Source organism: Cotesia glomerata, linkage group LG5, assembly GCF_020080835.1.
Source record: "Cotesia glomerata isolate CgM1 linkage group LG5, MPM_Cglom_v2.3, whole genome shotgun sequence".
Classification (NCBI taxonomy): Eukaryota; Metazoa; Arthropoda; class Insecta; order Hymenoptera; family Braconidae; genus Cotesia; species Cotesia glomerata.
In genome coordinates, this window is record NC_058162.1 from 5,031,692 (window position 1) to 5,046,927 (window position 15,236).

The 15,236-nt window shown below is 31.5% G+C and overlaps 1 protein-coding gene across 5 annotated transcripts in view; it reads right to left on the reverse strand.

Annotated features, from left to right (window-relative positions):
• Positions 1–4,009: 4,009 nt before the first annotated feature.
• LOC123264778 (dynein beta chain, ciliary) overlaps positions 4,010–15,236 on the reverse strand; it is a 76,995-nt gene continuing 65,768 nt past the window's right edge. For 4 of the 5 annotated variants that reach the window (XM_044728245.1, XM_044728244.1, XM_044728246.1 and 1 more), the window contains 8 exons: positions 11,585–12,054; positions 10,968–11,522; positions 9,264–9,564; positions 8,474–9,185; positions 6,386–6,600; positions 5,931–6,287; positions 5,668–5,816; positions 4,011–4,384 (listed from right to left, as the gene is read on the reverse strand). In XM_044728245.1, the coding sequence (XP_044584180.1) occupies positions 4,090–4,384; positions 5,668–5,816; positions 5,931–6,287; positions 6,386–6,600; positions 8,474–9,185; positions 9,264–9,564; positions 10,968–11,522; positions 11,585–12,054 (3,054 nt within the window). In that variant the 3' untranslated portion in view covers positions 4,011–4,089. Of the gene's footprint in view, positions 4,385–5,667; positions 5,817–5,930; positions 6,288–6,385; positions 6,601–8,473; positions 9,186–9,263; positions 9,565–10,967; positions 11,523–11,584; positions 12,055–15,236 lie in introns of all 5 variants that reach the window. The other variant, XM_044728247.1, reaches the window with a different exon arrangement.

Sequence of the window (15,236 nt, forward strand, 5' to 3'; positions counted from 1 at the left end):
TTTAATAATAAAGTTAAATTCTAATAGTGCACACAGAAAAAAAATTTCTTGCAGCAAGAAAATTTTAAGGAAGACAAAGGTTATTTTGGAGCAAGAAAAAATTTTCTTGGTTCAAGAAACTGACTTCATTCAAGAAATTTTCAATCTTCCTTAATATTTTTTTGAACCAAGAAAATTTATTCTCAAATCAAGAATTTTTTTTTTTTTTCAGTGTATGAAAGTTATAATTGGACATATTTAAGAACGCACTAATATGCGGATTTATTTAAATGTTCTCGGCTGCCCAATTTTAAAATACAGTAACTGACAATTTTAAGATTTTTAAAAATTTTTCTTATTAAAAGAAGTTTGATTAAAAAAAAAAAATTTTGATTGAAAAACTAATAAAACATTTGATATATGAACGGAAAATAATTGAATATGAATATTTTTAAGAAAAAATACTTGAAATTAAGGTCTAAAAGTTATAAAAAATGTGGCAATAGTAAAAAAAAATCAGGTTAAAAATTTTACAGTTACTGTGTTTTAAAATTGGGCAGTCGTTCTATTGGATAAAAATACTGTCGTGTTGTTGGAAATTCAATTGGTTGATATTTGAGCTTTTCGATGTATTAATTACTAATTTTATTGATAGTAAAATAAATTACATAAATTATACAAATAAAAACATTGAATAAAGTGTCCTGCGCAAAAAAAGTTGATTATATTTTATATTGATTTGAAATATGATAAAAAAATTTTAATATTCTTTTTCTATTGCACGCCTTATAAGCGAAGCGGATGAGGTTGTGCTCTGCACTCGTCTTACAAAAATCAAGCGATTTTTTTTAACTAAAATTGTCTTTATTTATATTATATCGCTCTTGTAGAACAATAATTACACATAAATGTCGTGGAAAAAACCTAGTTTCAAAACTTATGACATTTTTAAAAGACATTTTGTAAAAAAAATGTTTAAAAAAATTATTCCGTGGACGTCCGGCTGTCAAATGTATGTATGAAAACTGGCGTGGTCACGATAACTGCCGAAAAACTTAACTGATTGTCCTTTTTTTTTATACGCCTCAGTATTATTTAAAACTAAGTCCTTTTAAAGATCATAGTCTAATTCAATGTAGTTTTTTTTTATAATTAACAATAAACTAAAAATACAGTAATCATTTGTATATATATATATATATATATATATATATATATATATATATATATATATATATATATATATATATATATATATATATATATATATATATCTACACTGATAGAAGGATTTCTTAGCATTTAAGAAGATTTCTTTGTATTTAAGAAATCATTTCTTAGCATTTAAAAAATATTTCTTTGTATTTAAGAAATATTTTTTAAATACTAAGAAATGATGTTTAAGAAATGATTTCTTAAATACAAAGAAATCTTTTTAAATACTAAGAAATCCTTCTATCAGTGTATGTAAATAAGGTTCGGTTACAATACAAAAGCAGTACCTTTCTTTTTTGGGTGGACAATGGCGCGAAAGATTTAAAAGTATTTTTTGTATTTTATTTTAATCAATTTTATTATGGAAAATGAGATTATGAGGCGTGTACTCCTGAATTTTCCAAACTTTTTTTCTTTTAATAGATTTCATAGAAATCTAACTCTTGCATTGGTCCTCATGACGAGAATTTCGAAAAATGTTGCTATACTCCGACATAACTCGACGAGCTGAGTCAGAATATACATATGGTTCAAAAGTTTATATATGTATGTATAACGCGGCTTGTCACGACGATAGCGTCGCCAATTTACAACAGATCTTTACCAAACTCAATATACTTATTCTACAGATAAATACCGAAGTCAAGTTAGAAGATGAGTTTAATCGGTCAAGTAATTAAGAAATGCCAGGATTTCAAAATTTTGAAAATCATAAAAATTCAAATTTCTTCCCTTTCTTACTTGAATAACCGTTGAATGGGATAGCTTATTGAAACTCTGTAAAGTGCATCTAAAGCTCTTTGAATAAGCTTTAATTTGAATACCATATCATATGTGTAGTCTCAAAATTATGTCCTATTCCGCTATGCCAATTATGAAATTTGCTATTGCACTGGATTTAGTATTTTTCCGTCATATATATTTTTGTCGATTGCATAGAAGTTAAAAGCCCTAGTTTTGTATACAATACTCGTTATATTTTTTTTCTATTCATGATGAAATCTACTTCCATTTCGGCTTCCGAAGGTTCTTTTTTATTTTATTTTCTATTTTTTTTTTTTTTTTTTGAGAACAAACACAAAAATATTTTAATAAATTTCAAATTTTTATGGCAAAAGATATTTATTTCACTTAAAAGTAAATTTTTAACTATCACCATCATTACTTTAATGATGATGATAATTATAACAGTTACTGTTATTATTATAATATTTATGGCATCATTAGGTATCTGAGAGAACTCTTGATAAAAGTAATAACGATGAATTAAACGACAAGACATCCGGTAGGGTTTCCTGCGTCGTATTCTGGGAGCTAATGAAAACTGTGATTGAGGTTGGTAGTCCCGTAGGTTGGCGTGGGTAGTTTGAGCACGATCGATCGTCCTGCTCCTCGTTCCTCGTCCTCCTACACGCGGCGTGTTCTGGGACAAAGGAACAAAGCAGAGAGAAAGCCCTACTACCATCCTCGGCCCTTTCTACTCGTGCTTCAGCATCTCAGCCTTCATCTCCACCTCCGTCCTTACCGAGCTGAGCTGTTTCGAGGCTAATCACCGAATCGTCCGATAAAAGCCTTTTGAGAATTTTCCCCAAGGAGCATAACGACGGAAAATAGAGAAAAACACACTCACGAGTTGAAAGACATAACGAAAAAGTCTTTGCGAAATTAGAAGTCTGTTCAACCCAAATCAAACTCATAATCATCAAAGGAAATCGCTCTTTATTTGTCTCCATCTAATTCTATTAATTTTTAATCCTTTTTTATTTTAAATTCTCTAAGCTTATACTTCTTACTCTTCTCTCACTATCTCTTTTTTTTTCTTTCTCTCCCCTGTCACATAAATTAAATTGTAAAATGAAAGTCTTTATACTTGAAGAGTATTTGCTGAACAGAAACATTTAGCCACTAAATGATTTTATCGCGTAAAAAGAACAGTATTTCAGCTGAATAATAAATATTGTTTTTTGTTAGCCCTGGATCTTTATTTTACTTACAATGGGGCGCATCAGCCCCGAGATTCCAAACCCAACTCCTGGGTATTATGTACAGTAAGAAATTAAGAAAAGAATATAGACAAAAAAAATAATTCTTTCTTTTGTTTCCGTGGTTTTATTCACTCGACACTGATCTTTATTTTTTTTTCTTACTGTCTTTGTTCTTTTTAAGAGATAATTATTCAAAATTAAAACATTGAATATTTCCAGTTGTGGAAAATTTTTTCAAGGCCCGTAAAAAATTTTTATATGGCTTGATTTATCCATACATAGCTATATCGAAAAAAAAAAAATTTAGTTCGTAGTTAGGAAAATTGAAAAAAAATAAAAAATGAATTAATTTTTTAGCTTTTATCGTTAAATGACTTTCATCTGTTACAAATCCTATTTTTTAGGTAGATGTCTTTGAATATCTATTTGTTGTAGTCGGTTTTATATCGTTATTTGCAAAAATATAATAAAAAATAAATTCTAGGACATTATTACCTTTTAATAACGTGTTTTTTTTTCAGTATTCAAACAAGAAATCTACCTATCCATGTCGGGTATAGCCGAATGGCGCTTTTTTTTTTATCAAGGATAGTTTTAAACATCTCCGACGATATGCACAGAAAAAAATGTTCTTAAATCAAGTATATAATTTTGAAGAACTTAATCTTCTTGATAATAAATCAAAAATAAATCTTCTTGATTTAAGGAAATTTTACTTGATTCAAGAATTTTTCTCTCGAATCAAGTTAATTTTTTATTTAGTGTGCGCATGATCACTAAATCTTATCATGCTTCAAATTTGATTACCGTTTAAAATTTTACTATTTATTTTTAAGTTAACAAATTTACATATTAAATTTATTAAATTCTATTAAAAAAAAAATTTTTATAAAAATGATTACTAATAAAATTATATTTGAAGTAATAACGCAACACCAGCAAGCGTCCATTTTGCCGGTTTGTCCTTGGACTTTAAATTAAAGGTCCAAACATAAGTTGGGCCGCGAGTTCTTGTTTTGTACAGAGGACACTCGTACATATTTCTCATATCCTGTTTGTCCTGAGTAATAGCCCGAATATTAATTACCGGCATCATTGGAAACAATTCTTTGGGTCGTGAATCGGTCAGAATCCCTAGTTGGACTTCCCATCTAGCACCCTCCATAAATATTCCATGTACATAGGCACCATCTCGCGGCGCAGTTCTATAACAAACAATAGCAATTGAAGATTCAAGAAAATAACTCCGATAGCCACCTTAAGGAGGTACTGCGGCAAATAGACACCAATAGGTTATGGGTATTGGTTTCTTTCTCACGCACTAGGCTGCCTCTCTTACAGACTATCGCTCACTTACTTCCACTCACGTAAAATATCGAAAGTCGCTAACTTCAAACATTTTTTACAAAAAAATGAATATCGCTAGTTTATGTTATTTTTGATAAAAAATACTTGTTATAACTTCAATTAAATATTCTCTGTTTTTCAAAAAAAGTCTAAGAAAAGTATGGTTGTTATTCAATAAAATGTTCACTCTAACTACGGTCAGGATAGGGAATACATGTTAGATGTACGATTTTTAATTGCTAATATTTCGAAAATTAGCACCGCAAGGACTATTAAAAAAAATTTATTCGTATAGAGGACACTTAGAAGTACGGGTATTCAAAAATTGAAGAATATTGTATGAAAAGTGATTTTGCACAGTACCTCCTTAACTCAAACTTTTATTCAATCTACTGCCAAAATTTATAGCCAATTTGAAGGAAAGAGTTTGCAAACCAAAAGGTTTTAGTTAAGGTAGTACTACCACAAGAGTCAAATCCCAAAACCTAGTTGATTAACGTAGTAGATTTTCTTATACTAAATCGCGTTGGAGGAAGAGAGACAGAGATAAATTTTGAATGTTTTTCATTAACAAATATTCTCATATTCTCGGAAGCCATACTGATTGTTATTAAATATGTTCTAGATGTTATTTTCTCTCGTTGTCTTAATTTTTATAAGAATGTGAATGTCCAGTTTTGTGAAATAAAATAAAGTCTGTGATTTTCCATAAGGATCAATGGTAAAGGCAAAAATATGTAAATATTAATATCTTTTTTTCTGGACTCACCAGGCTTCCAAAAATTTTACTGCTTAATTATGATATTATAGAGTAGCAATATGCCAAATTTCATTAAATTCTGAACGTCAATTCTAAAACCGGTAGTACTACGTTAAGTTGTCTATAAATTACATTGCAATTTGACGTCAAGACTTGCAGTGCAAGTATTTTAGTCAAGTTGTAGTAAAGTTGAAAGGAAATTTAACTAAAAGTTTGGTGTTAACTTATATTCAAATTTTGGACGTAGATTTTCTTCAATTTGTTTACAACTGTTGTACTGTAAAAAATTATCGCAAACTTGATGTTAAGTTAACTTACTACTTTTAAAAAAAGCGTGGCTATCAGGGAAAATCTGGGAAGAAGTAATTTGTGGATACTTACGTAATATCTTCTTTATTCTTTTTGGTGACGTCGCACTGAAGACACATTTTGTCCAGCGGAAGTTCATGTCTTCTTGCTGTGGATTGCATGATTGCGGTCAACAATGACTGGGGATTGAAGAATCCGGCCAACCAAACAGACGCTGGAAGCTTAAATTAAAAATAACAATTAGATGACGATGATTCCAATCAAGATTGTCCAAGCTGATTAGACTGACAATAGAACGAAAGATAATGTAAATGCGAATTGAATGTTAATCTCACCGCAAAGTCGGTCGACCAGGTCTCTAATTCCCTGAGTCTTAGCAGGAGATCAACGAACCAGGCCGTGAGGCCTAACAAAGAAGGATACGCTCTCTGAGACCAAACAGGTGGGACCTGATCAAGGAACAAAGCGTTCTCGAGGTCTTCCATGTCAGAAGTAATGGTTAGCTCCCCCTTCAATCCCAGATCGAGTTCGCGCATCGACCGCTTTATTTCTCCCGTCAGTCCGTTCATCCTTTCGCACTCCTGGAAGGCGACGATTACGTAGGGGGTGCGTTCCTCGACCTTGGCCATTATGTCGATCATGTTGAACTCCTCGGGCAGCTTTTCCACGATCTCGTCTAAGATTTGCTTAACCTTTGGACAATAGAAGAAGTGTTTGGGTAAGAAAAAAGGAGGAAGTATGGGAGAGGTTATTTACGATGTGTGTTAGGAGTAATAAATTTAAAATATACTTTATCTTCCCGGGTGACTGTTTGACCTCCCGAGTCCCCGGCGTCCCTTGGCTGCATCTCAAAGACGGTCCTAAACAAATTCTCCGAAGTCGTTGTCAGGAATCCTATTTCGGCGTTCGGATGAAGACCGTAGAGGTAGGGTGATTCTGCCGGAATCGCCTCGTCGATGTAGGCATGGTAACCCACCAAGTCGGTGTTGGGCGGCGCGGGGAATCCTTTGTCACGAGAACAGCCAAAGAATTCGGGGTATTGTTTCTTTTAAACAAAGGAATATTGTTGGGGGAAATAGAAATGGTTTATTGACTTTTTTTATTCAAGGAGTTTCGAGAGCGAGGAATTTAATAAACTGGTTGAGTTGAGATGGATTTATTAATTAGGCGATTCAAACTTGAGATATTCATCGGAGAAATTTTCTTACAATCCCTGATAGATCTATGAATGGCTCTGTTGGAAAATTTTACGTTTCCCAAAAGTTTTATCGAGCCTGATATGAAAATTAGCTATGTTAGCACAGATATAACTCTATCATGAGCTATCTGGCTTGATATGCCGATTCTTTTGATGTGTTTTCACATAAATTATCTACTTAAATGATTTCTACTTAACTATTTGTAATTCAATTATTGATTAAAGTTTTTTACTTATATATAATCATTACTAGCAACCTTGCAGTCACTATGTGACTGCCGTGACTTGTGAACTAAAAATAAATAAAATTTTGATTTATTAAATAATGATTTTTGTTAAATTACACTGTACTTTCTTAATTATTGACGTTTTTAAAGATATAAGCGCATCCCGATGTTACACTCATCAAGAGCTTTAAGTTATCTCTTAAACGAATCGACTGAAACTATGTGAAATTATGTGAAATTATGTGAAATTATGTGAAATTATGTGAAGTTATGTAAAGTTATCTCTTGAATGAATCGACTGAAATTATGTGAAATTATGTGAAGTTATGTGAAGTTATCTCTTAAACGAATCGACTGAAATTATGTTACTTTCATTTGAGTACCCACATGCATTTTGATATATTTTTCATGTATACATATATATATATAATATTATATAAATATATGAAAAATTGATGAGGGTACTCAAATGAAAGGTCTCGAGGAGTGTAATATTAAGATGATCTTATATCTTTAAAAACGTCAATAGTTCTCAAGATACAAGGTCATTTCTTAATTATGTTAAATTGCACGGTACTTTCTTAACTATTGAAGTTTTTAAAGATATAAGCTCATCCCGATGTTACATTCATCAAGAGCTTTCATTTGAGTACCTTCATGCATTTTTGATATATTTTTCATATATATATATATATATATATATATATATATATATATATATATATATATATATATATATATATATATATATATATATATATATATAAGTATATGAAAAATTGATAGGGGTACTCAAATGAAAGGTCTTGATGAGTGTAACATCGGGATGAGCTTATATCTTTAAAAATGTCAATAGTTCACAAGATACAAGATTATTTCTTAATTATGTATCTGGAGATAGATGCAGTCAAAATACTTATCATCATAAATTAACTATAGGTGAGAATGATATGAAACCTTGAAAAGGCACAACTCCAGATCAAGATTTCTAATGATACCCAATTTAACGATAAAATCCCATTTTGTCATATAAATACACTGGCCATAAAATTTTGCTTATTCTCTTAATAATATATTACGGCTGCCCAATTTCAAAACACAGTAACTGACAATTTTAAGATTTTAAACATTTTTTCTTATTTAAAAAAAGTTTGCGCGCCAAATTGATAAAAAATTTGATTCATGAATAGAAAACACTTGAATATAAATATTTTTAAGAAAAAGTACTTGAAATTAAGGGCTAAAAGTTATAAGAAATGCAGCAATTTAAAAAAAAATCAGGTATAAAAATTTTGCAATTACTGTGTTTTAAAATTGGGCAGCCGATTATTATTAATACTATATCTATATATAGATTTGAACTGATATAACTCTAATTCACGTCTGATATAAAAATTAGAAACATCAGCAAATTTTTTCCCTAGCCAAGACATTTCTAGCAGATAAAATATACCTGGCGCAAGTTGAAGTTCTCCATCAACTAAATCCGGTTGCATGAGTTCCTCAAGATACGACACACAGAGTCTTCTATCCCAGTCATCAGTGATATGCCCGCCGTACATAATTTCGCCAAACAGGTACCTCAAGTCTTCCCAAGGGACTCTAGGACTCGCTTCAAGATAATTATAAAGCACACTGACGCTGATATTCAAGTCCCCGACATTGAAAGGGTAGATCTTGTTCCACCCTTGGGCCCCAAATTTCCGTCGTTCAGCGACTACAGCATGAAAATAGCACAGTGAAAAAAGAATAGCCTTGAACTCGGCTTCTTTGCTGCACATCTCCAGTGTTTCTTGGGTAAAGTTATCCAGAGCTTTATGCAAGTTCGCTTGCATCCCAGTTGGAGGCTCGTTAGTGATCTTAATTGAAGATTCTAGTACTCCTTGAGGAATAATGTGACCTGCTGGAGTGCTTGCTGGTTCTGCGCTCATGTACACTCGGTAATCTGGATGAGAACCTTCTGCCGCGACCTCCAGCTTTTTTTCCAGCAAGGGTAACCATTTTTTAACTAAATGGATGTTTTGCAAAATCACCCAGTGGCCTTCTTTCGACGCAATATCCATCGCGTGTTCTGCAACTGTTTCTTGTCCTTGTCCCAGCGAAACATTGTGGAAGTTCTGAGCGTCCATTGAAAATCCTAATCTGCGTCCCAAGTCTTCTACATCCTGAGAAAATAAAATATGAATGAATTTTTGGAAAATTAAAATCATGGATGATGTATGATAAAAGTGGTATTTTAGCACCTTCAGAGGATTCACTCCAGGAGAGAGTATAAAAAATATTGGCGTAGAAGGGCTCGTTTCCTCGTAAGATTTAGCAAATTCCACAGTTTTACCCTCGACATACTTAACACCTAGTTTTTCCTCGATGAATGCGGATATCGCGTAAGTCATTCTGTCAGGCCTTAAAGCCCTCAATATACAGAGCCGCTGGAGTGCAGTCTTATTTTTCCACTCTTGTGGAAATTTCTCGCGTTCCGGGCACTCACACTCGGTGAATTTCTTCCATCGCTTAGACGAAGTCTCGATGTCTCTATCCAAATTCCTGGATAATCGATATAAAACATAGAATACAATTCAATAAAACATATTTATTTATTTATTTGAACAAATAAAACCAAAGGCTTAAGCCTTTAACAGGGTTAATGGTTACAATAGTTAATATGTAAAAAATTTATAATGTATAACAAGATGACTTATAAATAGTGCAGTAATTTAATAGTTAGATTGCTAAATGAGTCGACTATTGATGCGTTAGCAATTGAAATCCAAAAAAAATCATAGTAATTGATAAAAACAAAAAAAAAAATAATAATAATTATAACAATTGCAAATAATTAACACCATTTAGTTGCTAATTTGCCAAGTGATGCCGTTACATAGCCATTAAGGGGGTATATTTAAATACACCGAGTGAATTATGATAAAAAAAAAAATTTTGAAAACTTCGATTTTTTTTGTATCAAAAAGTTGACAGAAAGAGAAATGAAATTTGGACTTTTTCGCTTCAAAGTCTGTCAAAAATCCAATAATCCAAATTTTTTTTTGATCGTAGTTCACTCGGTGTATTCAAGTATACATGTTAAAACCCCGCCAGGTTTATTTATTTTACATAAGCCAATCAACTGATATCATGATGGAAGTAAATGTCAATTTTTTTCGAGGGGAGTGTCTTCAGACCACCATAACTTTAAGTCTACTGAATGTTTTTAGCTAAAAATTTAACTGTATACTCTTTAAATGTGTATAAATAACTGGTAAAAAATTCAAAGTTCTATCTCTTCATTGGTCTTCACAAAAAAATCCCAAAAAAATGCTTAAAAATCAGAGTGTTAAACCAGAAGACCCCTCTAAGACAGTTAGACAGTACTAGGTCTAATAATTAGTAACAAGATTGTATTGCTTAAATTTAAGTAAGTTATTAAAGTCATTTAAGAGCGCAGATTTTGCATTAAATAATACATGAGCCTGATGCTTGATAAGCTTATACTTCCCTTCTGCGAATTTGATTAATAAAAATACAAAAATTTGGAAAATTTTTAAGTGTACAACTCATAATGCTCGTTGAATTTTTGAGAAAAAAATATATTATATTGATAATTGATATTTTTTTGTGATAGTAAATTTTTATGTTAAGATTTTGTAGTAGTTATAAATAGCTTGTTGCTTCTATTAGTTTGTGTCTGTGATATGTTTTGAAAATTGCAAAATGAATCTTTATTGAATCATCTATTTGATGGCTTAAAAACTATTTTGTATCAGTGAACTAACAAGACAATAAAAATAAAAATAATTGCACAAAGAAGGCAAAAAAAAATTTTTTTTTTAAGCACTCTAATTTTTTGCATCATCTCTTGTTAAAAATAACTACCAACAACGATTTTCCCCTTTTACTACTGAAACAAGATTCCCATCCGAAAAATAACGATAGTAAATATCTAAACTCACCTAAACTCATCCCTCGACGCAAGACTTCGGATTCCACCCCAACTGGAATTAGTCAAAAAATCAACCGGCGACGTGACATGGGGAACAATAGGGAACCTCAGAAGGAAATCCAGCTCCGCTGAAGAAATTTCGCGTCTGATCAGCAGAATCTGGAAGGCCATCTGCGAGGTGAATATCAATTTGTCGCACTCGAACAGTCCCCTGGTCGTGTACATGAACACAGAGTAAGTTATGCACTCAATCAAATTCATCACCCTGCCAGTAACATCTGGCGCAGGATCTGCCTTGATTATCGCCTTCTGAAAGACCACGCTAAAAGCCTTCAGCGAGAACTGGTAGATCGGATTTATCGTGTTCAAGTCATTCAAAATGAAGTACAGCAGAGACGCCCTTGCCGCTGCAGGCCGGTATAGCTCTCTAGCAGCGTCTATTTCTTTGCTAGTGCCCCTTGCTTCCGTAACTTTGCACTCAATTTCTGCAGCGGTTCTCTTCGTCGTCTCCAAATTTTCGACCAAGGCTGTGTCTCCAAGAACGTTTTCGTCCGCTGAAGACAACCTTCAAATTCGATCATTATAATTTTCGTTCAAATTTTGGTTTAATGAATTTAATAAACTAACCTGGAAAGAAGCGAGTCCTCCAAGCTGTTCAAAGTGATCTTGAAGTCGTTCTGCTGCCTGGTAAGATCAGCTTTCAGGTCCTCTAAATCAGGGCGCTCTACTTTGACAACTTCTGCCAGGAGCTGGTCTTCCAAACCGTCTCTTGTCACGGTGAAGTTGATCAGAGTTGTCTGGGCCTGCATCTCTGGCTTGTAGTGAGGGTTTGCAAGCTTGGTGTGGAGTATCAGCCTGAATTTGGGGTTGTACTCTACTTCTTTGTCACCAATTTTTATCGCTTGGCCCTTTTTGATCAGATTCCGCCCTAGAAGAGGGTCTAAAACGGGATCTACTGACTCTCCGATGTTTTCTATCAACACAGTGGCTCCTTGGGCCAAGGACTGCTCGATTACTTCCAAGGAACCACGCTGTCCCAATCTAATCACACGCAAATCATCCCCGTACTTTTGTTTTATCCACTTGATGCCTTGGAGCTGCAAATGAGAAGATGGGGTATGATTTGACACACAGAGTAAAAATTTACTTGAATCAAGTGAATAATTTTGAAAAAATTTATCTTCTTGATTTGAGTAGAAAAATTCTTAAACTAGGAAATTTTTCTTGGTTTAAGTAAATTTTACTTGATTCAAGTAAATTTTATTTTTTGTGCAGAAAGATGTAACCTAGCAAAAAACGGGCATATGAAAAAATTTTCTGATATGGCTTGATCTGGATAGATGGGAAGAAAAAATTATTATAGACGGAGAGAAATTTATAGGAACCTTTCCAAAAATATTGGAATGGTTCCTATAATAAAATGATCATTATAGGTATCAATCCTATGCTTATTATAAGAACCATACCCATAGTTTATTGGAAACATTCCTATACAAGAATGGAATAGCTTCAATATATTATGAGAATGGTTCCTATAATATTATAGGAATGGTCCCTATATTATTAAAGGAATGGTTCCTATAATATTATGGGAATGACGCACATAATAATAGAAAAATGTTTATGTTCATAATAATGAAGCAATCACATCAATAATATAAAGTAATTATTATATATTTTTTTGCTAATAAATTTTTTTTTGTAAATAAAAATTGATCTTTCACTAAAGTGAAAAAATTTCTTTTTCATAATTTTTATTCACGTGTGTACTTAATCTTAAATTGTTTATTCCAACTCAGTTATTATTGTGGTAGATAATATTGAAAAATATTGTAGCAATTCTAAAGTTTCTTTACTAAAAGGGATATTTTCTCACTATACAATTAGAGGAACAAAGTAGATATGGAAATTCATTGTTTATTTTTACAATTTCATTTTATTTTTAAAACAAATTATTTATTTACAATACATACGTTGAATATTTATTAAGTCTACCTTTTGGATATGTAACTTTTATTATTTATATGAACAATATTACTTATTTTATATATTTCAAATGATGTTATTGAGAAGCAAGTAAAATTATCGAAATTATTAATAATTTCAAATGCTTCAAAGGGGTCATCGAAGTCACAAATAACTTAAGTTGTAATGATAAATATCTCAATATTATAAGGCATCATCACTATAATATTATGGGAATGGTTCCCATAATATTATAGGAATGGTTCTTATAATATTATAGGAATGATTCCTATAATGTTATAGTAATGGTTCCTATAATATTATAGAAACTATTTTTATATATTATGGGAACCATGCCGATATTACAGTTATAATTATAGGTATCTTTCCTATAATTATAGGAACCATTCCCATAATTATAGTAACATTTCCCTTTAATTATGGGTATAATTTCCATAATTTAAGTAATCACACCTAAAATAGTATAGGAAAACATTTCATTAAAATTATAGAAATGATTTCCATATTTTTCTCTCCGTGTAATTTTTAATGTTATAGATTTTATAGAAATGTCGACAATTATCATGCTATACAAGATGAAATTGCTTTAGTAGTTGATGTATTCTGCAAATCTCTTTAGAAATTTAAAAAGATTGATTTTTTTTTTTTCATAATTCTTTTTTTTTTTTTTTAATTTGTTTAAAGTCGCATAAACTACTAAGGTCATGAGCGACTACGGTAGGGGGTAAACTTTTTGAGATTGGAACTCGTTTCATTTTTTGGGCTGAGCAGAATAATACACTTAAATATTGAAAAATATTCATTGGTGTACGCCGAACTCGAACCCGGTCCAATGCTTTGGTAAGCAAGGGCCGGATCCGATAGGGCTACTGCGCGCCTTTTTCATAATTCGAAAATGTAATATATTTGAAATACAGTAGCGCTCAAAAGTATTTTGACAACATAATTCGTTAGTTTTTTTTAACAATGTCAAAATACTTTTGAGCAACCATTTTCTTAATATTTTAAAAATTAAATTTTCTTTTGTTACAAACAAGGACTACTTTGACTTTATTCTATAGATTATTCAAAAGCTATTTAAAAAAATAAATAAATGATTATTGTGTTTCATATTTATGTTTAATTAAACCATTAAATATATTTGTCAAAATACTTTTGAGCGCAACTGTATTAATAATTTAGGAAGTTATCTTAGATATTCGGAATCGAATTAAAATAAATGATTTATTAAAAAAAAAATTGTTATCGAAAATTACCATAGGTGGTCAGCTTTTCTCCAATGTTAGTCATTAGCAGAAACATGTTTGAAGGAAGAGTGATTGTTATAAATACAGATACAATAGATTTTCTACAATAGAACAATTATTGAGATTAATTTCGGCAAGTTATTAAATTTAGCATGGTGTATAAGGGGAAAGGGAAGGGGAAGGTGTATAAGTTTCCAACTAAGAACTAATTATCTCTATAATTTTGAATTTTTCAGAAAATTACAACTCAAATTTTCCGTTTCATTGTTTTCATTGATTTGCTAAGTATAAGTGGAACTAATTTCTAATTTCTATTGTATCTAGATTCATTATAATTACATTAACCTTGAACAGATATTTTTGCTAATTACTAACGTCCGAGAAGGGATAATTACCTCCGGCAGTATAAAAAGCACCTTTACAGTTCAAAATTAGTTTAAAATTGTTCGAGTCTCTACAAGAACCACTAGGCACATTTTTGCGTTAGAGTAAAAATTTTTGTCATTTTCAAGCTAAAAAATGGTAAGTTTTTATCATTTAAAACGTCTTTTTACGTAAAATTGTGTTGAATAACTAACTTTTATTAATTTTTGCTTCTAGCTGTGCAGTTGCGAGTACAATTGTTTGACAAGATACGAAAACCCAGACGCTGAAATCCGGCGAAAAATTGAAAATTTTCCGAAAATGCTGACTGCATTGAAGTACTACCACGGAAAATTGAACTTCGTTAAAGCAAGAATAAAAAACGGAGACAATTCTCAAGAACTTAGGAAGAAATTAAAGGCTTACGGAGGCAAGAAGCTCATTCATTTAATAATGATTCATTTGATAATTAAATATTTGGAAAAATGCACGTACGCTAGTCAATGGATCAAAACTGAGGATCAGGGAAGAATTTACTTCGAAGTCAGAAAAAAAAATGAAGGATTAATTGATGAGATAGCGGCACTCAGTGAAGAAGATTTAAAGAAGCTCATGAAAATTTTGATGGATAAATATATCGAGATACATAAAATAATGTGTTAGATTGTAACTGTCTATTTATT